The 23,087-nt window shown below is 46.0% G+C and overlaps 1 protein-coding gene across 2 annotated transcripts in view; it reads left to right on the top strand.

The window, feature by feature from the left end:
• itpr2 (inositol 1,4,5-trisphosphate receptor, type 2) overlaps positions 1–23,087 on the top strand; it is a 266,776-nt gene that overhangs the window by 75,418 nt on the left and 168,271 nt on the right. For both annotated transcript variants that reach the window (XM_060843021.1, XM_060843020.1), the window contains exons 3-9: positions 1,650–1,762; positions 4,696–4,782; positions 6,529–6,687; positions 9,885–9,983; positions 10,065–10,148; positions 10,261–10,407; positions 12,363–12,458. In XM_060843021.1, coding sequence (XP_060699004.1) covers positions 1,650–1,762; positions 4,696–4,782; positions 6,529–6,687; positions 9,885–9,983; positions 10,065–10,148; positions 10,261–10,407; positions 12,363–12,458 — 785 coding nt within the window. The remainder of the gene's footprint in view (positions 1–1,649; positions 1,763–4,695; positions 4,783–6,528; positions 6,688–9,884; positions 9,984–10,064; positions 10,149–10,260; positions 10,408–12,362; positions 12,459–23,087) is intronic.

Raw genomic sequence — 23,087 nt, 5'->3', positions numbered from 1 at the left:
GCTCTGTTCGCCGAGCTGGGAATTTGTGTTGCAGACATTTCGTCGCCTGTCTAGGTGACATCCTCAGTGCTTGGGAGCCTCCTGTGAAGCAATAGCCAACCTGCTGGGCATACCGAACAGACAACAAGACGGGGAACCTATCAACAAAGACTGTATTCTCAAACTACTGGACCTGTGCCTCACAACACACTTCACATTCAACAACCAAATATATGAACAAATCATGGGCTCACCAATCTCTGGACTCATAGCAGAAGCTGTAATGCAAAGATTAGAACAAACAGTCTTACCGCAAATTCAACCCAAACTCTGGGTCAGATATGTGGATGACACCTTTGTAATCATTAAAAGCGCAGAAATAGAGAACACACACCGAACGGAGAATTCACCACAAAGGTATACAGAAAAGCCACACACACAGACCAAGTCCTGAACTACGAAAGCAACCACCCCAACACACACACAAGAAGTTGCATCAGGACACTGTTCAAAAGGGCCACAACACACTGCAGTACACCAGAACTGCAAAAAGAGGAAGAAGAACACCTCTACAATGTATTCGCCAAAAACGGATACCCGCGCAATTTCATCAACTGATGCCTAAGGGAAAGACAACGGAATGAGGACATGCCACAACCCAAAGGACTAGCCACACTACCATACATCAAGAACATTTCTGAACTGACAGCCAGACCACTACGACCACTAGGACTCATAACAGCACACAAACCAACAGCCACTCTCAGACAACAACTCTCCAGGACAAAGGACCCAATACCCAGCATGAACAAAACCAACGTGATGTACAAAATCCCATGCAAGGACTGCACAAAACACTACATAGGACATGCAGGAAGACAGCTAACGATCCGCATTCATGAACACCAACTAGCCACGAAACGACACGACCAGCTATCCTTAGTAGCCCCACACGCAGATGACAAGCAACATGAGTTCGACTGGGACAACACTACAATTATATGACAAGCCAAACAGAGAACAGCCAGGGAATTCCTAGAGGCATGGCACTCATCCACAGATTCAATCAAAAGCACATTGACCTGGACCCAATTTATCGGCCACTGCAGCGGACAGCTGGAACTGACAACCGAAGCGGCAGATTCAAACAACTACAAATGCCGGAGGAAAGATCACAGAAGCGCTTCACAGGAGGCTCCCAAGCGCTGAGGATGCCACCTAGACAGGGGATGAAACGTGTACAACACAAATTCTCAGCTCGGCGAACAGAACCATGACAAAGGCTTTCCTCCTCAACCTCTCCCCTCCCCCTGAGGCTTGGTGACCCTCCAGTTAAACCACTACAAGTCACCTCTCTCTCATGCGACAGTGGGTCTCTGGCGACTGACCTTTACTGTAAATATAGCATGTAAATTGTCGCTCAAAGGTACTGCAGTATTGATAAGATTAAAAGTGCAGAATTGAACTGGGGTTGTCTCCATTAAATCAGGAAATGATGTGCATGGAGGTGGATAATTCATCTTTATTTTCAGGTGTTCAAATGTTAAAAAGAAAGGAACAAACCCACTGGACGTTTGTTCTTTATAACTGCTTCATAAATCACAGAGAGCAGGAACGCCCTGTCTTTGAGTTTCTAACGCACTGTGATTTTTATTCTTGTTTACCCTCAGACTGCCTTTTCAAGGTGTGCCCCATGAACAGGTACTCAGCGCAGAAACAGTTCTGGAAAGCAAAGCAGTCGAAACAAGGCAATACCGAAGCTGCACTGCTGGGCAAGTTGCAGGTACCCCATTGCACTGAAGGATATGTGTGTGCTTTTATTTCCTGTTCTCCTGCCCTGTTCAATTAGGTTTCCATTTCTGGGACCTGATAAATGAGTTGTTGACCAGTGGGAGTGCGCACCAGAATGGTGACTGTTTGAGGGACAGGCTGATAGTCATACAGTATGAAAACAGATCTTTCGGTCCAACCAGTCCATGCTGAATATATTCCCAGACAAAACTAGTCTGACCTGCTTAGCCCATAGCCGTCCAAAGCATTCCTATTCACCTACTTAGCCAAATGTCTTTTAATCATTGTAATTGCCCTCATAACCACTATTTCCACAGGAAGTTCACTTCACACACGAATCACCCTCTGTGTAAAAAAAAAAAATTGCCCCTCATTCCTCTCACCTTAAAAATGTGCCCCTTAGTCTTGAAATCCTCCAACATAGGGAAAAGACACCACCATTCACCCTATCTATGCCCCTCATGATATTATAAACATGTATAAGGTCACCTCGCAACCCCCTAGGCTGGGAAATTTTCACTGGAGCCAATCTGGCCTGTCTTTATAACTCAAACCTTCCATACCTGGCAACATCCTGGTAAATCTAAGGTCCTAGAAATGTGCAGCATGGAAACCGACCCTACGGCAAACTTATCCGTGCTGATCGGATATCCCACATGAACCTAGTCCTACTTGCCAGCATTTGGCCCATATCCCTCTAAACTCTTCGTATTCATATACCATTCCAGATGGCAAATTATATTTGTAATTGTATCAGCCCCCACCACTTCCTCTAGCAGCTCATTCCATGCACAATAAGACATAGGAGTGGAAGTAAGGCCATTTGGCCCATCATTTAATCATGGCTGATGGCCATTTCAACTCCACTTACCCGCAGTCTCCCTGCAGCCCTTAAATTCTTGATCTCGCAAGAATTTATCAATCCCTGCCACCCTCTGTGTGAAAACGTTGCCCCTCGGGTCCCTTTTAAATCTTGCCCCCCTCACCTAAAACCTATGCCCTTTGGAATCCCCTACCCAAGGGAAAAGACCTTGACTATTCACCCTATCCAGACCCCTCATGATCTTCTAAGGTCACCCCTCAGCTTTGAACAGCAAAACAGCCCCAGTCTAATCAGCCTCTCCCTGTAACTCAGATCCTCCAATCTGGCAACAGCCTTGTAAATCTTTTCTGAACCCTTTCAAGTTTCACAGCATCTTTCCTATAGCAAGGAGACTAGAATTGAATGCAATATTCCAAAAGTGGCCTCACCAATGACCTATACAGCTACAACGTGACCCCCCAACTCCTATACTCAATGCACGGTCCAATAAAGGAAAGCATACCAAATGCTGCCTTCACTGTCCTATCTACCTTTGACTCCGCTTTCAAGGACCTATGAGCCTGAGCTCCCAGGTCTCTTTGTTCAGTAACACTCCCCAGGACCTTCCCACTAAGTGTATAAGTCCTGTCCTGATTTGTCTTTCCAAAATGCAGCACCTCACATTTATCTAAATTATCTCCATCTGCCACTCCTCAGACCGTTGGCCCATTTGATCAAGATCCTGTTGTAATCTGATGTAACCTTCTTTGCTGTCCACTACACATCTGATTTTGATGTCATCTGCAAATTCACTAACTATACCTCCTATGTTCACATCCATATCGTTTATATAAGCGAGGCTTTGGAGGAGAATGATGAGGTGAACTGTGTCAGGTAGTTGAAGGAAGGTGTAGAACCAGAAGTCCTCTTTGGCACAACCTTCTAGGATGTCATGTGTGATTTCTTATAGAACTGCTTGGAGGGAGTTCTGCAACAAAATGAGCCCTAATTTGGGAATGGCAGCACATTGAGGGAGTTTGGAGGGGAGAGGGAGATTGGTGATGGGATTCACAGATGTTGGGGGTCTAGGAAAGGAAGTTGGGTGGTCACCATGCTAATGGCGATAGGTTGAAGAGAGCAGGATATGGGTTTCCTGGACTAGGTGAGCTCACCGAGAGGGTGTGAGGACAGGAAGTAGGAAAAGAGCTGAGTTTAGGAGTTGGGTGACAGGAGCCTTGAGAGAATTACGGCCACGTTGCCTCGTGTGAGGGAGGGAATAGTAGTGGGGGAAGCAGATTGAGCAAATCGTGGTGAAGAGAGGGCCAATTACTAGACAGCTGGAATGGTGCAAGTGTGATTGTAACTGAACAGAGGAGAGGTTTTGCAGGGTGGAGACTGGGAAATATGATGCAAATGGGGAAAGATGCAAGGAAGTGATCAGAGATGGCCTGGGCTCTGATACTGTAGCAGTAATTAGAAATTGCACAACACCAGGTCATAGTCCAACAGGTTTGTTTGGAAGTACTAGCTTTTGGAGCGCTGCTCCTTCATCAGGTAGCTGTCCTGATGAAGCTACTTAATGAAGGAGCAGTACTCTGAAGGCTAGTACTTACAAATAAATCTGTGGACTATAATCTGGTGTTGTGCGATTTTTAACTCTGTCCACCCCAGTCCAACACTGGCATCTCCTCACTGATCAGTAGTGAGAGCACAGCGGGTGGTTGTGAATATGCCCGGGAATTCTACATAGAAGCAAAGATGAAGAAAAGATGTGGCAGGAATGATATTGTAGGGCGGGGGGGGGGAGGAGCGAGAGGAAAGACCAGGAACTCTTAGTCTGATAATGGTGTAAGTTGTTGTACATATCTAAAGTATGCTATTGGGAAGCAGTGAAATTATCTGAACGCACCACTTGAAATGATTTAGTTGCAACTTGATCATTTAAACTGGATACATTTTTGAAAAGCCAAATTCCAGGACTGAGGAGGAAGAGCCGGGAGTGATCTGAAATCTAGTACAGGAGCTAACATGAAGGTGGTGGGCTGAATGGTCTCTCAGTTCCTGTGCTGAGTGTTCTATTGTGATGTGAAGGTTGTTTGAAACAGCATGAATTTGTTTTCCAGCAAGCAGCAGAACTGGAGCAGAAACAGAATGAGATTGAGAACAGGAAACTGCTGGGGGAGGTGGTGAAGTACAGCAATGTCATTCAGGTGAGTTACCTCTTCCTTGCTAGCTCCATGGGTTCCTCAGCATAATGACTTCCATTGGGTAATATCCTACAAGAGCTGGGTTGGGACTGGATATTCCAGTGATGAGTGGCTCATTATCTGATTCATAGACACCAACCTGTCATCTCACCAAGATTCGAGCACATCTCTGTGATCGGGATTACCACAGACCTTGTCCCTGCTTCTCAGAGCGCTCTCTCTCACTCTCTCTCTCACTCTCTCTCTCACTCTCTCTCTCACTCTCTCTCTCACTCTCTCTCTCACTCTCTCTCTCACTCTCTCTCTCACTCTCTCTCTCACTCTCACTCTCACTCTCACTCTCACTCTCACTCTCACTCTCACTCTCACTCTCACTCTCTCACTCTCACTCTCACTCTCACTCTCACTCTCACTCTCACTCTCTTTCCATCTCCAAATGATATCCATCAATGCGGAGGAGATGGTCACCTTGAGGTAACATCGCTGGGCTAGTCATCCAGAGGCCTGGCTTATTGCTCTGAGCCCACTGGTTCAAATCCTACTATGGACATTGGTGTTATTCGAGCTAAATTAATGAAAAAAAAATCTGTGTTTGAAAGCTAGTCTAAGTGATGGTGACCATGAACCTATCACTGTTTGTTATAGGAACCCATCCGATTCATTAATCTAGAACATAGAACAGCCCTCCGGTCCTCGATGTTGCACTAACCTGTGGAAACAATCTGAAGCCCATCTGTCCTACACTGTTCCATTCTCATCCATATATCTATCCAAAGACCACTTAAATGCCCTTAAGGTTGGTGAGTCTACTAGTGTTGCAGGCAGGACATTCCATGCCCCTACTACTGAGTAAAGCAACTACCTCTGACATCTGTCCGACATCAATCACCCCTCGCTTTAAAGCTATGTCCCCTTGTGCTAGCCATCACCATCGGAGGAAAAAGGCTCTCACTGTCCACCCCATCTAACCCTCTGATTATCTTATACGTCTCAATTAAGTCACCTTTCAAACTTCTCTCTAACAAAAGCAGCCTCAAGTCTCTCGGCCTTTCCTCAGTGTCCTTCAGGGAAGGAAATCTGCTGTCTTTGTGCAGTCTGGCCTGTATGTGACTCCAGACCCACAGTAATGTGCTCTGGGCCGCTGAGATCAAGGGCAGTTAGGGACAAGTGATGCCCCCATTCCATTGAAGTCTAAATAATGAAGAAAAGTTCAACCCATCGATTGTTCTTTTCACTTCCTTCCCCGAAGTCTCCATCACATAGATTCATACAGCACAGAAACATACCCTTCCATCCAACTCATCCTCTCTCTGTTACCTCTTAGAATGTGCTTCATCTGAGTGAGTTTCTCTGTCCTGTGGGCCCTTTCTATTCTCGTCCTGTCTGACACACTTGCCTATTTGTGGTGAGTGTCCTGCTCCTATCAGAGGGAACAATCACTGCAGAGCCAGAGAAGGCCATGTTGAAGGGAAAATGGTGGTTGGTGAGGTGGGGGCAAGTTCAAATCCTGGGTCAAAGATATTGGCTGTATGCAAGAGAGGTGACGAGAGAAACAGAGAGCTATAGCAAGGTAACTCCTGAGGATGCTGAAAGCATGGCTGTCAGTGATGATCGAAGAGATTGAGGGGAGGGGTCGCTGCATAAGAGCGGGGCAAAGTCAGCAGAATAATGGATGTGCACGCAAGTAGTCTGTCTTTGCATTAAAGAAACGGTTCATTATTTGATGTCTTTGTGTCATCTTGACTGCAGTTACTGCACATTAAAAGCAACAAGTACCTCACAGTCAACAAGAGGTTACCAGCCCTCCTGGAGAAAAACGCAATGCGGGTCTCCTTGGACATTTCTGGCAATGAGGGCTCCTGGTTCTACATTCAGCCTTTTTGGAAGCTGAGGAGCGAGGGTGACAATGTAAGTCTGACTAAGTACATAAAACGCTGCACAACACACAACTGCACTGACCACTCTCCTGTCCTTAACCAAGAGTGGAGCTCCACGTTTCTGACCGGGATTTTGGAATCTGGCCCCTCAAACAGTGGGGGTGGGAAAGTCACGAGCCCTTTTTACCGTCGTCCACAAAGTCTCCCCTCACTAACACACTGAAACACTTGGGCACATTCAGTCGGTGTGTTAGTGAGTGAAGTGTGGGTGAAGGAATTGAGCAGAGTTGGCAGGCTGTGTGGATGGTGACTTCAGATGAGAGTTTTGGATGGGGTTGGGAGGGTCAGACGCTGGAGAGTTTGGGAGGTGAGGATCATTTCTATAGACAATGAGGGGTTGGAGCACATTTAAACCTGTCCTGCATTTACTGAGTAACTCCAGGGAAATAAGTAAGATCAATGGTCCCCAAGAAACATTTGTACAGCATTGAGGAGGCTGGGCAATTGCAAAATGGAACTTACTGGGAACTCCTATGGGGTTGGTGCATTTGGAGAGATCCCAATGTTTATCTTGAACCACCTTTAACTTCTCACCCATCCGGAGACCGGGAGATTTGGTTGTGAAATGATGTCCATGCCCGATGTTGTTCCTCACTCTGGAATTCAGTGCTGGGGACATGAGAAACTGAAATAGGCCATTCCACCTCTCAAACCACTCCTTACCCAGTATTCATTTTAGACCATGGCTGATTTGTACCTTGTTCCCTTTCCCCTCATCCAACCGCAACGCCTTGGTCATTTTAGTTCTCCGGGTCTGGCACGGGCAATTTTTATTGTCATGAGATTTAGAATCGAACATGTGGTGTGGGGCTGGAGTCACCTGTTATCCGTGTCAGCCAGTAAAGGCAGTGGTAACATCCCTTGCAAGGTATGATCAGCCTGTTTGGACTGCTGTCTGCAATGGGACAATTTAGCGTTCCAGAGTTCACGATGCTCCAGGATTCATGGATTCCCATTTATACAGTTTTCTGTGGCTGCTAGTGAACTCATGATCTCCTGGTCGCTCAGTTCCAGTACCTCAATGAGGGGGGGGTCCTGCCACAGAGCTCACCAATCGGCACAGACTGACGGTGTGCTCTCTCACTCGAGCTTCTCCTTTTAAAGTGAGCGCTCCAGATATTGTCACTCGGATCTGTTGGCAACCACTCAGTGGTTGTGGTATTTAAAAAGGAGCTAGTGCCAGGGACTGACCGCCCCTTCCGGGGTTAGTGCCAGGGACTGACCGCCCCCTCCGGAGGTAGTGCCAGGGACTGACCGCCCCCTCCTGAAGCCGTGTTGTTCTTTACGACTGGTTACTGAGGGTTCCTGTCTGAAGTGCCAGCCCTACTCAGCTGGTTTAGTTACACTGGCCTGACCCTGACTGACTGTGAGTCAGCTATAATGGGCACTGGCTGACTCAGAGTTTAACAAACAGACTTGGGCTGCTTGCACCCACGCAACTGATTTGAAGGAACGTATTGACCTCTCTGGGACATGAGAATGTAGGAACCTGATGATTTTATTTACAGTTTTTATCCTTCTGGAGAACATGTCAAGAACATGTGATTGGTTGATTACATTCCTTGTATCAGTATCGATAAAATGAGTCCCATAGTAGCTCTGTGTTTTAAAAATTGCCTTCTTTGAAGGCTAGGGATTGAGACTGGTCTATTTTCGTTGTTCAGAATAGTTCCATTATTGTCCTGAGGCAGATGTAGATTTGCGATGTGCTGTTGTTTGACTCTGCACTGGTCCATCTCTTCTGTGGAAGCACATGGGGAGTCACGGTCAGGTGCTTGGGGAGAACAACATTTGACAGGGTTGGGGTCAATATCCAGTGAAGGTGCATGTTTGGGGAGAGGAGTGGGAGGAAGGCGAGAGATAGGGTGCAGGAGGTTATGTGGTGGGGGGAGGGTGATCTAAGATGGTGGAACAGGAGCACAGCAGTGGAGGAGGAGTATGATGAAATGGGAGGGATGGCTTAAGGAGAAGTGTGGGACAGTTGGAGTGGGAGTGGTTTTGACTGCTCGACATGGGGGGGGGATTCAGCAATAATTTTCATAGTGGGGGGAAGGGTTCATTACATGTTCTCCAGAATGATTAAAAAAAACTGCAAATAAATTCATCATGTTTCCACATTCTAGTAGAAAGGAGACGAGGGTCAGAGTAGGTGGACAAAAGATTGCTGATTGTGGAGGAACGTGGAGAGGGCTCACTCAAGGGTGGATTGGCTGGAGGGACTGCATATGAGGAGAGGCGAGGCTGCCTGAAGTATTGGTGACTGCCAATGGGGAGAGGGTGGGTGATGAGGTGGGGGGAGGAAGAGGTACAGAGAAAATAGTTTGGGGGCGGCAGGAGCATAAGATTTGGGAGAAACCTGGTTTTGTCTGAGGTATTTCCATTGGGTTTCCATTAAGTCTGAAGTGACCCTATCACAGAAGAATGTTTTAGAAATGGGGGGAATGTAGAAAGTTGGTGTTGAGTGGGATTATGGTGGGGGGGCGTGGTGTTAAGGTGGGAAGGGATTACGGTAGATGGGAGGGGGTCTTGGAATTACCGTTTGGAAGGTTATGATTCAGCGAGTAGGTCAGGATTGGGATGGGTGGGGATTCCAGGATTGGGATAGGCGGAGGGTCAGGTTTGGGATGGTAAGAGGGTGCGAAGATAGAGTCCAGATGAGAATTGGAGAGACCCAATGAAGTCAGAAGGTGTGGACTGATGAGACTCGAAGTAGTTTATGTTTCACTTTGGCCTGTTGTTTAAACTTGATCAGGGCTACAGGCTGACTTAAACACACCATCAGGGCTACAGGCTGACTTAAATGTTTCAATATTTCTGAGCAACTCTCAATAACTAGGTCCTGTGGTGCGAAACATCTATTTGAAGACAACTATTTTGATGAGTAACGTGGATGTGAAATGTTGACATTGAAAATGCTCTTCCCAGCACCATCTCGGTGGTGTAACTGGTATTGCAATTGGACATTGGAATAAATGGGTCTATGGAGTGAATTCAAATGCCAACAACAACTATGGTCAGATTGGGACCAGAGATTGACCTGTGACATTATTGTTATGCCACTGATCCTCCTGTGTGTTCATTGCAACAGTAAAACTTGTGACTCAACAATAATGAAAAAGATTGAAGATCGGTATCAATCACTTGCTTCCCTTTTCTTCTGTTCTGTAGGTGGTGGTGGGCGATAAAGTGGTCTTAAATCCAGTCAACGCTGGACAGCCACTACACGCCAGTAATCAGGAGTTACTGGATAACCCTGGCTGTAAGGAGGTAGGTTACCGAGCTGACTGTTAGTGAATTGCTGGTGATCGGTTGACTGAGCTAACCAGAGCGTTTCTGTTTAAACACCAGGTGAACGCAGTGAATTGTAACACAAGCTGGAAGATTGCTCTGTTCATGAAACACAGCGATTATCGGGATGACGTTCTGAAAGGGGTCAGTGCCTGTCTTCGTTTCTAGCTCACTTGAGCTGTCGACCTGTTGTAGTTTTGGTTTCCTGGTGTGGATGGGCCTGTGATGTAACCTGTTCACTGCCGTGAATCTGCAGGGTGACGTGGTGAGGCTTTTCCATGCGGAACAGGAGAAGTTCCTCACCTGTGATGAGTACAAGAAACAGCAGCACATCTTCCTGAGGACCACACTGAGACAGTCAGCCACCTCCGCCACCAGCTCCAAAGCACTGTGGGAGATTGAGGTAAAACCTTAGCTTCAATTGCCATCGTACATCGATATATCAGTAGGAATTTACATTACCTCTGCCTTTGTTTGGGGGTGGGGGGCTCGAAAGACTAGACAATGCTTCTCTGGAGATCTGCTAAAGCATAGAATCCCTATGGTGTGGAAGCAGGCCATTTGGCCCATTGAGTCTGTGCCAACCCTCTGTAGAGCATCCTACTCAGACACCCCAGCCCCCCCCTCGCCGATAACTCTGCACTCCCTATGGCTAATCCACCTGGCCTGAACACCCCTGCACACTATGGGGCAATTTCACAAGGCCCATCCATCTAACCTGTGAGTTTCCTCCGAGTGCTCCAGTTTGCTCTCTCAATCCAAAGATGTGCAGGTTAGATGAACTGGCCATGCTAAATTGTCCATAGTGTTCAGGGATGTGTAGGTTAGGTGCATTAGTCAGGGGTAAATGTTGGGTCAGAGGGTCAGTATGACTTGTTGGGCCGAACGGCTTGTTTCCACATTGTTGGGATTCTATGATTCTAATCTACAAGATGCACAGTTGCAATTCACCAAAGATCCTTAAACAGCACCTTCCATAGCCAGGACCTCTACCGTCTCGAAGCACAAAGGGCAGTAGGGACCTGAGAACATTGCCATGTACAAGTATCCCTCCAAACCACACACGCACAGCCCCCCCCACCCAAAAAACATCCCAATGTATGAAAAACATACTACCTAGGCCAATTGGTCCCTAGAGTCTGCTTCACCATTCAATAAAATCATGTCTAATTCTGGTATGTTCTGACTTCCCATCTACCCTGATAACCTTTGATCCCCTCCCCTGCAACAATCCATCAGTCTTTTAGAACGGATATGAGGAGAGCGATGAACCTATGGAATTCACTGCCACAGAAGGCTGTGGAGGCCTGGTCATTGAGTATATTCAACACTGAGATAGATGGGTTCTTGTTTGCCAAGGCTTGCAGGAGAATTGGATTGAGAAACCCATCAGCCTTGATTGAATGGTAGGGCAGACTCAGTGGGCTGAATGGCCTCACTTCTGCTCCTATGTCTTCTGGTCTTCCAGACCTCGGCCTTATAAAAATAAAATTCAGTGGCCTGACTCTGCCAGCTTCGGATACAGAACATTCTAAAGTTCGACGGCTTTCTGAGGTGAATAATCTCTTCCTCTCAGTTCTTAAAGGGCTACCTTAATTTTTTTTGTTTTTTTTTAAAAAGATTACCCTCCAACTCTGGAGGTGGGACTTGGAACAATATCACCGTTCCTTCAGCGTTGCTGAGTCAAAGTCCGAGAACTCCATCCCTAGTTGCCCTTGTGAAGGTGGTGGTTGAGCTGCTCCTTTGATCCACTGCAGTCTACCATTGACCATCAACACTGCTGGGGAATAAATTCCAGGAGTTTGACCCAGTGACAGTGGAGGAGCAGGTGATTATATTTCCCAGTCAGGATGGTGAGTGCCTTGGAGGGGGACATGCAGATGGTGATGTATCTGCTGCCCTGGAAGTAAAGACTGCATTAAGATGGAGCCACAGCCACTTGAAGAGAAATCAGTGACCAACCTGTGCTTTGGGGTTAGATGAGCGACGTATTTAAGAACCTTTTAATGTTTTACCCACCCTCTCTTCGGTGTAATTGCCCTGCCCACCCCCCAGCCAAGTATGAGCCTCACAGACTACCATTAACAATACAAAAACTTAGGTTTAAAATTCATTACAAAGGAAAAGAAAAATCATAAGCAGCATTTTTCTGTTCTAATTGGAACAGGAGCAACATTTTCTTCATATTTTGTGGTGGGTGTATTCTAGACGCTCTTGCTCTCACACATGAGCATAGCTGATGAGACTAATTACTAAATCATGGTCAAAGTTCAGTGGTCATCTTCATGACTTCCATTTCCCCCATTGTTTACAGTGAGAGCGTTCCTGTTATTGACTTGGTTGCTGTCTCCTTTACAGGTGGTGCATCATGACCCGTGTCGAAGTGGAGCCGGGCACTGGAACAGCCTGTTTAGGTTCAAGCATCTAGCGACAGGGAATTACTTGGCTGCTGAGGTAGGATCAGCATACAGTAAAGTACACCAGTAAAAGACCAGCTCAGCACTGACACAGTGTTTAAGAACAGTAGATGCACTGTGAGCACTTGCATCTAGAAAGGTCAGACTGCATCTTGAACACACTCTATCACCCATCAGCTTTTTCAATTACACAAAGCCAGAACGTGTTGGTCTGTGGAGAGAGAAGCAGAATTAATGGCTCGAGTCTAGTGACTCTTTTATTTCAGCTTTGTCTGTTAGTTGGATCTGATGTCTGAGGGAATACTGAAGAAAAATCAATGATGGAGTTGAACCATTAACTTTCCCTTCTCTCTCCACAGATGCTGCCAGACCTGTTGAGTTTCTCCAAGTGTCTTCTGTTTTTAATTATTTCTGTCGCGCTCATGTGCATGTCCTGGCACATAAGGAGTATTCCGAATCAGATGGTGTGGTGCTGGAAAAGCACAGCAGGTCAGGCAGCATCCGAGGAGGAGGAGAATCAACGTTTCGGGCATCAGCCTTTCATCAGGAATATTGGGGTGAAGGGGACTGAGGGATAAATGTGAGGGGGGGTGGGGCTGGGGTTGGAGGTAGCTGGGAAGGTGATAGGTAAATGAAGGTGGGGGGGGGAGGTGTTGGTTATAGGTCAGAGTGGAGGGTGGAGCAGATAGGTGGGAAGGAGGATGGACAGGTCAAGAGGGTGGTGCTGAGTTGGAGGGTTGAATCTGGGATAAGGTGGGGGAGGGAAGATTTGGGAACTGGTGAAATCCACATTGATGCCGTGTGGTTGGAAGGTCCCAAGGTGGAAGAGGAGGCGTTCTTCCTCTAGGCGTCGGGTGGTTAGGGTTTGGCAGTGGAGGAGGCCCAGGACTTGTCGGAGTGGGAGGGGGAGTTGAAGTGTTGAGCCACAGGCCGGTGGGGTTGTTCAGTGCGTGTGTCCCGGAGATGTTCTCTGAAACATTCTGCAAGTTGGCGTCCTGTCTCCCCAGTGTAGAGAGCAACGGACACAGTAGATGAGGAGAATTCAGCAGTCAAATGTCTTTAAATATGTCCTGTTTATCTGCTCTGTGTCTGGTCTCATAATCCAAATCTGAACTATTTGAAAAGTCAAACCCTTGGCTTGGGTTTTCCCTGTGAGTGGGTCAGGAGGCTGTGGGAAACAGCAGCCTGCTGTGATTTTCTGCCAATTGGCTAATTTATAGCCGGAGGACAGACTCGCTACGTAACAGTTAGTTGCTGGCTGATTACCCTGAGAGGAGAAGCTGGTGATGATAGCAGTCAGTACCGTGAGCACCCCTTCCCCACTGTGATTATCCCCGGCCCCCTTGTGTTTGGTACAATTGCCTTCATCAGTCAGAGCACTGAGTATAGCAGTTGGGATGTCATGTTACAGTTGTAAGGCCTCTTTTTTGGAATGCTTACATACAATTCTGGTTGCCCCCCCTCCAGGAAGGATATTATTAAACAGGAAAGGGTGCAAAAATGATTTACAAGGATGTTACTAAGACTGGAGGGTTTGAGTTATAAGGAGAGGGTGGATAGGCTGGGACCAATTCTCGTCGGAGTGTAGGAGGCTCATGAGTCACCTTATCGAGGTTTATAAAAACATCAGGGACACAAATCGGGTGAATAGCCAAGGTCTTTTCCCCAGGGTAGGGGGGGTCCAAAACCAGAGAGTATAGGTTTAAAGTGAGAGGGGAAAGATTTAAAAAGGATCTGAGGAGTAGCCTTTTCACACAGAAGGTGGTACGTGTGTGGAATGAGCTGTCAGAGGAAATGGTGGAGGCTGGTACAATTACAGGATTTAAAAGGCATCTGGACGGGTATATGACTAGGAAAGGGTTTAAAGGGATATGGACAAATGAAACTAGTTCAGTTTGGGAGACCTGGTCGGTTTGGATGAGTTGGACTGAAGGGTCAGTTTCCGTGATGTATGTTATTACTGTGTATGACACCCACCCACATACACACACACACACATACTCACCTACACACTGACACAGGATTGGCGATGAAAGATGTAGACATGTTGTGAGAAACAGAATTCACTCAAATCAATCAGCCTGAGACAAAGCCTTGGAAACAAGAACAATTTATTACAGTCTTGCAAACACTGGACGCTTCTGTAATCAAGCAGAAATGCGCGCGAAAACAGAGCATGTAAGCAATCTTATTCATTTACAAGTTGTGTAATCACGTCTCCCTTTTCCCATCCGATCATAAGCCGATTACCTCAGACGTTTTTTTTGCTCTAGTTATTTTCTTACCTGGCCATCCTGCTGTCCTTGTATGTCTGCATTCTTTGTTCCTTGTTTGTTACAGCTTGTTATTTTCTCCAGTTTCTCCTATCATACTATAAGCTTTATACTGAAATGAAAGTTATTTCCTAGCTTAAAACTATTTTCTTTAGAAGACTCTCTATATTCATTAAAGTCTTAGCCTTAAGTATGCTACATGCTACAAGAATTCCGCGACCGTTTGTTCCCCTTCCCCTCCCCCCTCCCCCACCTGCAAAAACAATATTTCTAATCTCCCACAATTCCCCCTTTTTTCTTTTTCTCTAACTGTCGTTTTTGCACTTATTAAGTCTCCTTTAAGTCATTTTCTTATGTTCTGCCCTCTTACGCCTTTTGGCGATGAGGTTCACAATCTTACATTTTACATTTGTGTTGTTCATCCCTCGAACTCTAAAAGCATTCTTTGACTTTCTCTTTGTTGCATATCACCTGCTGATTGTAAAAGCATCTGATGATTTTATTTGGGTTCCTTCCCCTAGGGATGTCATCAGTCGGCTCATTACCCATTTCAGGACGTTGAACCCTACCACCAGACCCACTAATATCAATAATCCATAGATAGCTAGATTGACTAACCACCTTCCCCAACCAGTCACTCCCCAATTCCCCCATTCCCATCCTTTTTTGTTCCGGTACCGATTACCGGCCTCCCTTATCTTGTCGATTTTGTCTCCCACATGTTTGGAGATATCAGTAATGTTAGAGGAGACCTCAGGTATGTATGTACAACATTCCTCTCCAATTAGTGCACAGGTACCACCCTCCTCTGCCAGAATATAATCCAGAGCCATCCTGTTCTGAAGAGTCATTAGCCTAGTGGCAATCATTTCAGTCGTTATGGCTGCTTCTTGGGATTGGGTTTCGGCCAACGCATCAGTAGTATTGTTGGCCAACTCTTCCAGGGAAGCCGCTAACTTCTGTATTTCTACTCCTGCTCAAGTGGTCCCATACATAGGTATCAAAGTCCAGAGGAGGCAATCTCCTTCGGTTACTTTCCGGGTTACTCGCCTTCCTCCCTGTTTATTCCGAGGTATTTTTGGGGCGCTCTTTAACAAGTGGGGAATTATATAGGCGAGGTAGCAGTAGCCACTCCAACCTTTCTGGCTTTGAGGCAGTGTCTGACCAACATCATAACATGCACGCATTCCTATACATTCAGTCACGTGAATGTATTTCTCCCCGGGAATAAATGGATAGGCCTTCAGGCCGCACACCCACTATGTTCCGTTTAATACTTGGGGAATGGTTGTGGCAGTGGCTTGGCTGGTGTAGACACAAGACGATTTCCCTAATCGGAAGGGTGCAGTATCATTCTGATTAAAGAAACAAGTGGTATTTACTGCTCCTTTCGGGGGGGCAACTCTAAGTCTCTCGATAGCACCCAGAGTTTTCGGGGCTGGTCGAGGGAACCACCCCGCCAAGTTATAATTATCCCTGTCAGATCTCCATTTTGTATTGTTTGAGCCCGAGTCAAATTGTTGTACATCGTACACTTCTCTTTCGGTAAGTGGTATTACCATGCGAGGAATTCCGGATTCCCCATGGTGTGGGATCTCAGCACATACCCAACAGTCGGTATGCCCCTTTAGTTTAGCATAATTCTGACATAAAGTGCTAAAATGATTTTTCCCACCCCCCCTTGGCAGCTAGTGCCAATATTATCATGACAACATAAAGCTGACCATTCATTTCAGCTCACAACCCTATCTGTCTATTCCCTAACCCTTTAACTACTAGGGAGGAGTGAGTCCATGCAACACTTACAATTGTTTTGGGATGCGGTTTTTTTAAAACCAACACTTAATATCTCAGTCCATTCTTTTTGCTCAGCTTGATTTTCAGTGGGTTGTCTGTAGGATGAGCTTGCCACTCTGCCGGAGGGGAAGGAGCGTCCACGGGTTCCTTAACACGAGTGTGATGACTCCACCCTTTTTCAGTAGTTCGGACAGCTGTTACAGTAGTCAGGAGGGTTAGGAACGGTCCCTCCCAGCTTGGGTGCAGTTTGGTATCTTTCCAGGTCTTTATCAGGACCCAATCACCTGGTTGTATTCGATGTACAGCCAACTCAAGTGGAAGTGTCTGGGTCAACAGACCATTCTTCCTAAGAACAGACAAAGAAGAGCCGAGCGCCATAATATAGTTCTTTAAAAACTTATCATTGAACTCTACAGTTGGTAATTCCCCTCTTCCACCCAAGAAAGATAATCCAAACATCATCTCATAAGGAGAGAGGCCTAGATCACGTCTAGGCACAGTCCTAATGCGTAGCAATGCGATAGGTAAACATTTTGTCCATGGTAATCGAGTCTGTAGGACTAGCTTAGACAATTGCTTCTTTAAGGTTTGATTCATTCGTTCCACCCATCCAGAGGGAGGTGGGTGCCAAGGAGTGTGGAATTCCCAAGAGATTTCTAATCCCGCCATTACTTCTTGTAGGATCTTAGAGGTAAAATGGCTACCTTGGTCTGAATCTATACTTTCCACCACTCCATATCGAGGGATTATATGTTCTAAAAGAGGTTTCACTACTCCCTTCGAGGTAGCTGAGGACATTGGAAATGCCTCCACCCACCCAGTTAGGTGATTCATTAGGACTAATAAGTATTATCCCCTAATAAGTACCCCCTACTGGGGATAATTCTGTGTAATCTACCTGTATTTTTTTTTAAAAGGCCTTACCCCAGGGTTTCTTCCACCTCTTGGCCACCCCCCCCGCCCCCCTCGTTACTTTCTTATTAATCTTTAGGCAAGCCAAGCATCCTGCGCATACCTGCTTGGCTAATGTATATATCCGTTTACATCCGTACTTCCTTAACACTATGTCACACATAGCTTGGGAGCCCTAATGACTGCCTTGGTGCAAGGTGGTTAGGATGTTTCTCATGACTGGTTTACTTACTAACTCCCTTCCATCCGGGAGGATCCATCTTCCTTGGGTTGTCTTAACCATCGTTACAGTTACTGCACTATCCTCCACCCCAATCTTTAAGCTCAGCAATATAATCAAATCCCTACCTAATAGATTACTTCCAATGTCAGGAATATATAGTAATTGTCCTATCACTTCCTCATCATTTCCTCTAATTAGGGTTGGTTCAAAAATAGGCACCAAGAATTCTTCGCCTTTTACTCTGGAAACCTTAAGATACTCCTTGGTCTATTTAACACCGCTAGGTCTAAAACTTAGGGATGACTGTGCTGCCCCCGTGTCCACCAAAAACACTGCCTCCTCCCCTTCAGGTCCCACCTTTAAATTTATCAAGGGTTCCCGGTGGGTCTCAGGAGGAAGGAACCCTGACTCCCCTAATCTTCTTCTAAAGTTTTTAGGGAAAAGGCTTCCCTTTCTCGTGCTAATTCCAGGCATTCCCGTTTAAAATGCCCCACTTTCCTACAATGGTAGCACCCTGCCTGTTACCTCCTTTCTCAGGTATCTGACCCTTGTCTTTCATGTCCTCCCCTATCCTTCCTGTTATCCCCTGATCCCAGTCTCCTATTTGTTATTTCTCCTACTGCCTCCACCATCATTTTGGCTTTCTGTTTCTGCTTCCCATCTTCCCTTTTCACATACACTTTCTGTGCCTCATATAACAGCTCTTCCATCTGTCTTTCACACCATCCATCTAATTTCTGTAATTTCTTTTGTATGTCCGGCCATGATTTAGTTACAAACCGGACCTTTAAGAGTCGCCGTGCTATCGGATTATCGGGATCCATTCCCGAATACTTCCTTGTGGCCTCTTTGAGCCTTTTAAGAAATGCAGAAGTGGTTTCATCCTTCTCTTGTCGTACTTCAAAGGCCTTAACAAAGTTTTGTGATCTAGGTACCGCCTCTGATTCCTAATATTCCCATTTTTCGTAAATCCTGCATTGACTCCCTATCTTCTCTGTCATTATTTTCCCAATGAGGGCCAACATTTGGGAATTTCTATTCTGCTGGGGCCCCTTCTTCCCCAGCTGGGTGCTGCTTTTCCCATTCCTGTAAAGCTGCTCTCCTAATTGCACCTCATTCTTCCCCTGAAAATAACGTTCCCCTGAAAATTGTCATCAGTTCTCCCCAGGTATATCAATTAGGCCCTAGGAATTGCTCTAATTGTTCAGCTAGTCCAACCGAATCCTCTATTAAACTTTTCATTTCCTTTTTAAAGGCGCTAACTTCACTGCTAGTTAAGGGAGCGTTTACATAACTGATTGTACCTTCCCCAATCGGAACCTCTCGTAAGGGACATAATTTTATATTTTCCATTATCTCTGTCCCTCCTTTACGTGTGGTGGCTCGAGTAATCCCCCCCCCCCGCCCAGGTTCTGCATGTTTTAGATTAGATTAGATTACTTACAGCGTGGAAACAGGCCCTTCGGCCCAACAAGTCCACACCGACCCGCCGAAGCGCAACCCACCCATACCCCTACATTATCCCTTACCCCTTACCACTACGGGCAATTTAGAATGGCCAATTCACCTGACCCGCACATCTTTGGACTGTGGGAGGAAACCGGAGCACCCGGAGGAAACCCACGCTGACACGGGGAGAACATGCAAACTCCACACAGTCAGTCGCCTGAGTCGGGAATTGAACCCGGGTCTCAGGCGCTGTGAGACAGCAGTGCTAACCACTGTGCCACCGTGCCGCCCAGTTCCGAGTCTGTTCCTTTTCCTATGTCTGGACTCGGTTCTACTTCGGCAGCTGTAGGCTTGTTCCAGGGCGTTGTATATAGGGCCGGCAAACACATTAAGGGATCTCATTGTGGCTTCCCTTTTTCATTTTTTTTCCCCTGATTCCTCCGTATTCATGGGACATAATTTTACTCCCGTGCTCCCTATCCAACAAGCCGCATATTCTGACTCTTCTTGACTGTATGTTTCTTTCCGATTGACATATATATTAAGATCTTGACACAGCCAATCCTCATCGGACCCATATTTGGGCCAAAAAGGAAAAATATCAGGCGCTTTAATACTTTCTCTAGTCCAAACGAAACAACAATAGTTTATCATTGTAGCCTTATCTTTCTCCCGCGTCCGGGAGTTGTGTTCCCAATTACCCAACATCCTCCCCAAAGGACTGTCGGGCGGGATATATTCCCCTTTTACATTATTTACAGATCGATCGTTACCCCGGCAACTCCCCGTGCCTCCTATTATTGCTAATTTAATTAATCTTAACGAGGTCCAGTGTCACCACCTTCCACACCCCCTTCAGGGTCCTGACTAGACACCTGGCTCGTCTGATTGATCTGACCAATTATATGCTTTTTGAGACTTCAACTGTTCTCCATTAATCACTTTTATGTAAGGATAAAAGAGATTAGTTACAAACTGATAGTAAGGCAGTCATGACCTGTAAAAAGACCAGGAGTTTACATTTTATTTCATAATCTATAAAATTCTCAACCTTAAAAGCAATCATGTTAAAATTTCCATAGTAGAAATCAGATTCAAAACGGTCCCGGATCTCAAGGCCCAGGGAACAAAGCATAAACATTCAATCACTAACAAACAAATGTGCATTCAAACCGCAACACAAAGGGTTAAACTTTCTACTAGCTGTACAGCTCTTTCTCCCCCTCTCCCCCTCTCTCTCTCCCTCTCCTTTCTCACACACAGACACCCTATCTCACAGACACTTTGAGCTTTCTGCAACGACTCCAGCTTTTGAATATTTTTATTTTTCTGGACGTCTGGCCATAAGTTAGTTGCGAAGTGCACCCTCAGTAGCCCTTCAGCTACTAGCCCTTCTGACGCGGGCTGTTTTCCATGGACATATGCTTAATTTTATATATCGCCAATTCCCCGTACTTTCGTACGCCCGACCACCAAGGCAACACTTAAAGGTCTTTTTTCTTACCTTGGTCTGTGCACAGAGTTACCTGGTCATTTCGGTGCGCCCCGTCCCGTGGCAATTCCTGCAGCAAATACCACTGTCCCTTGCTCGCCTGGATATATCCTTTAAGACCTTTCACTACCCGGGTCTTGTGCACAAGAGTTGCCCGACTGAACCTGCCACGTCTGCCCGCCGTGTTTCCAGGGTCTCCCAGTCTGGATCGTACTCGCCCAAACCGCGAATGACAAGCGAGGGAGTCGGAGATCACTGAAATCGGCGAGGTGCACCTCCCCCATCATCCCAAGAGTGTCGAGGGGTCGGAGTTTTGGATCCCGGATGAGCCCCCGATTGTAAGAAACAGAACTCACTCACAAATCAATCAGTCTGAGACAAAGTCTTGGAAACCAGAACAATTTATTACAGTCTTGCAAGAAATGGAATCTTCTGTAATCAAGCAGAAATGCGCGCGAAAACAGAGCATGTAAGCAATCTTATTTATTTACAAGTTGCGGAACCACACCTCCTTTTTCCCATCCTATCATAAGCCGATTACCTCACTTGTTTTTTTTCTCTCTAGTTATTTTCTTACTGGCCATCCTGCTGTCCTTGTATGTCTGCATTCTTTGTTCCTTGTTTGTTACAGCTTGTTCTTTTCTCCAGGTTCTCCTATCATACTGTAAGCTTTATACTGAATTGAAAGTTATTTCCTAGCTTAAAACTATTTTCTTTAAAAGACCCTCTGTATTCATTAAAGTCTTAGCCTTAAGTATGCTACAAGAATTCCGCGACCGTTTGTATAATGTTCCCCTTTATACACGCACGCACGCACGCACACACGCACACACACTACACCCCCTCACCCATCTGCAAAAACAAGATTTCTAATCTCCCACAGTGTGAGTTCAGAGGCAGGTCCCGAGCTGCTTACTCCTGGCTAGCGTCTTGGATATTGCTATTCTGAGTCATGCAAGTGTGTGCTCAGTATACCATCGCATTGCTTTGGCCTCTTGTGGTAGCGTCCACACCTCTGACCCAGAAGATGTGGGCTCAAGTCCTGCCAGCTCCTGAGGTGTGGGCATAGCGAGTTTAAATGGGTTGATGAAACTAATGAGATTTCGGAGGGTGGAATGAGCCAATCACTGCATGGTGCCCAGAGTCTCACTCCTGCTTTCACCATTTGCTGTAAATAGCTTTGCTCCAGTTCTGTCCTGGTCAGTAGTTATCTGTGAGATGTTGATAGTGACAGGTTGTGGTTGAACCTTATACAGTCATCGATGGCACGGTCTGTTAATGTGCTATACCTGCTCAAACATGGTCTCCCTCGATAATTGCATTTAACCATATGCAGGCAGAAGGATGTTGTGACACACTGATAGTGTCCTAGCTCTGTGGCAGAAGGTCAAGGTTCAAATCCTGCCTGTCCTGGAGGTGTATGTGTCCTAGCCTGTCTGAACACGGGCTGATGTTGTTTTTGTGTGTGTGTGGAGGTTGTGAACTGGGCGTTAAGGTACACTCACTGAAACTGGGGTTGAGCGTATTTGAGTTTGGAAGTTTTTGTGTGTAATGGTTCGCTCTGGAAGTAAATGTAATTCTCTGTAAAAATCAGCTCTAGTTATGTCCTTTGCGATTTCTTGACGACAGTACCGCTCTGCATGCTAATGTAACCTCCTGAGCGTCCTGGAATCACCAATGAACAGCCCTGGCCCAGATTCTTTTGACAGTGGCAAAGGAGCTGATTGGTAGAGCTCTGTGCTGTGGTTAGCTCCAGGGTTAATGTTGATAATCAGCTACTGACAACTGCAGCCATCTTGGGCCCAGGTTTGACTCTGGGCAGAAGAGCTCCTTGATAAAGGGAGCTCAGTGCTACCTTCTATGGGGTTATTAGGGATGGGCTGATGACGCCCACACCCTATGAACTAACAACAGCGTGGGAAAAGCCTTCGCTGTGAAAGGATGTGGATAAATGATAATCTTATTCTTTGGGTTAATCCACATCTCATTTGTTTTGTTACACTGTGATCGTTGAATTGAGCTCATCAAAGGAGCAAACATGTATATTTGTATCTAAACTGAGCCTCTATTATATTTGCATTTGCAGATGTTCTTCAACATGTGTCGAATATGTTTCAAAGTCCAATAATAGTTTTTTTCTCTGTGGCTCGTGTACTGTTGAGATGTATGTATCGCATCAGCTAATTTGTATACAGGTAGATCCCATAAACCACAGTCAGGCTGACCAGATTATGTCTCTTGACGATGGTGGTTGAGGGAGGTGTGTTTTCCTCTTTGAATTAATCATGGATCTCCATCTAAAACCGATAAGGCAGGTTAAACCAGCCCCTGAAAACCGCATCACCTCTGCCAATATGGCACTCCCTTGGTGCAGCCCCTATATGTTTGTTTACTTTCTGTTTGGTGTCCAATAGTACAGTCCCTTTTACACGAAAGTAAGTAATAACCAGGCTGATGTGTGCTCTGATAAAACATTAATATTAATCATTGAAAGTATTACATCACCTTTTATATCACCTG

The sequence above is a fragment of the Hemiscyllium ocellatum genome, chromosome 23 (genome assembly GCF_020745735.1).
Source record: "Hemiscyllium ocellatum isolate sHemOce1 chromosome 23, sHemOce1.pat.X.cur, whole genome shotgun sequence".
Classification (NCBI taxonomy): domain Eukaryota; kingdom Metazoa; phylum Chordata; class Chondrichthyes; order Orectolobiformes; family Hemiscylliidae; genus Hemiscyllium; species Hemiscyllium ocellatum.
Note: the sequence above shows the minus strand (reverse complement) of the source record. Positions and strands in the feature narration are given on the sequence as shown.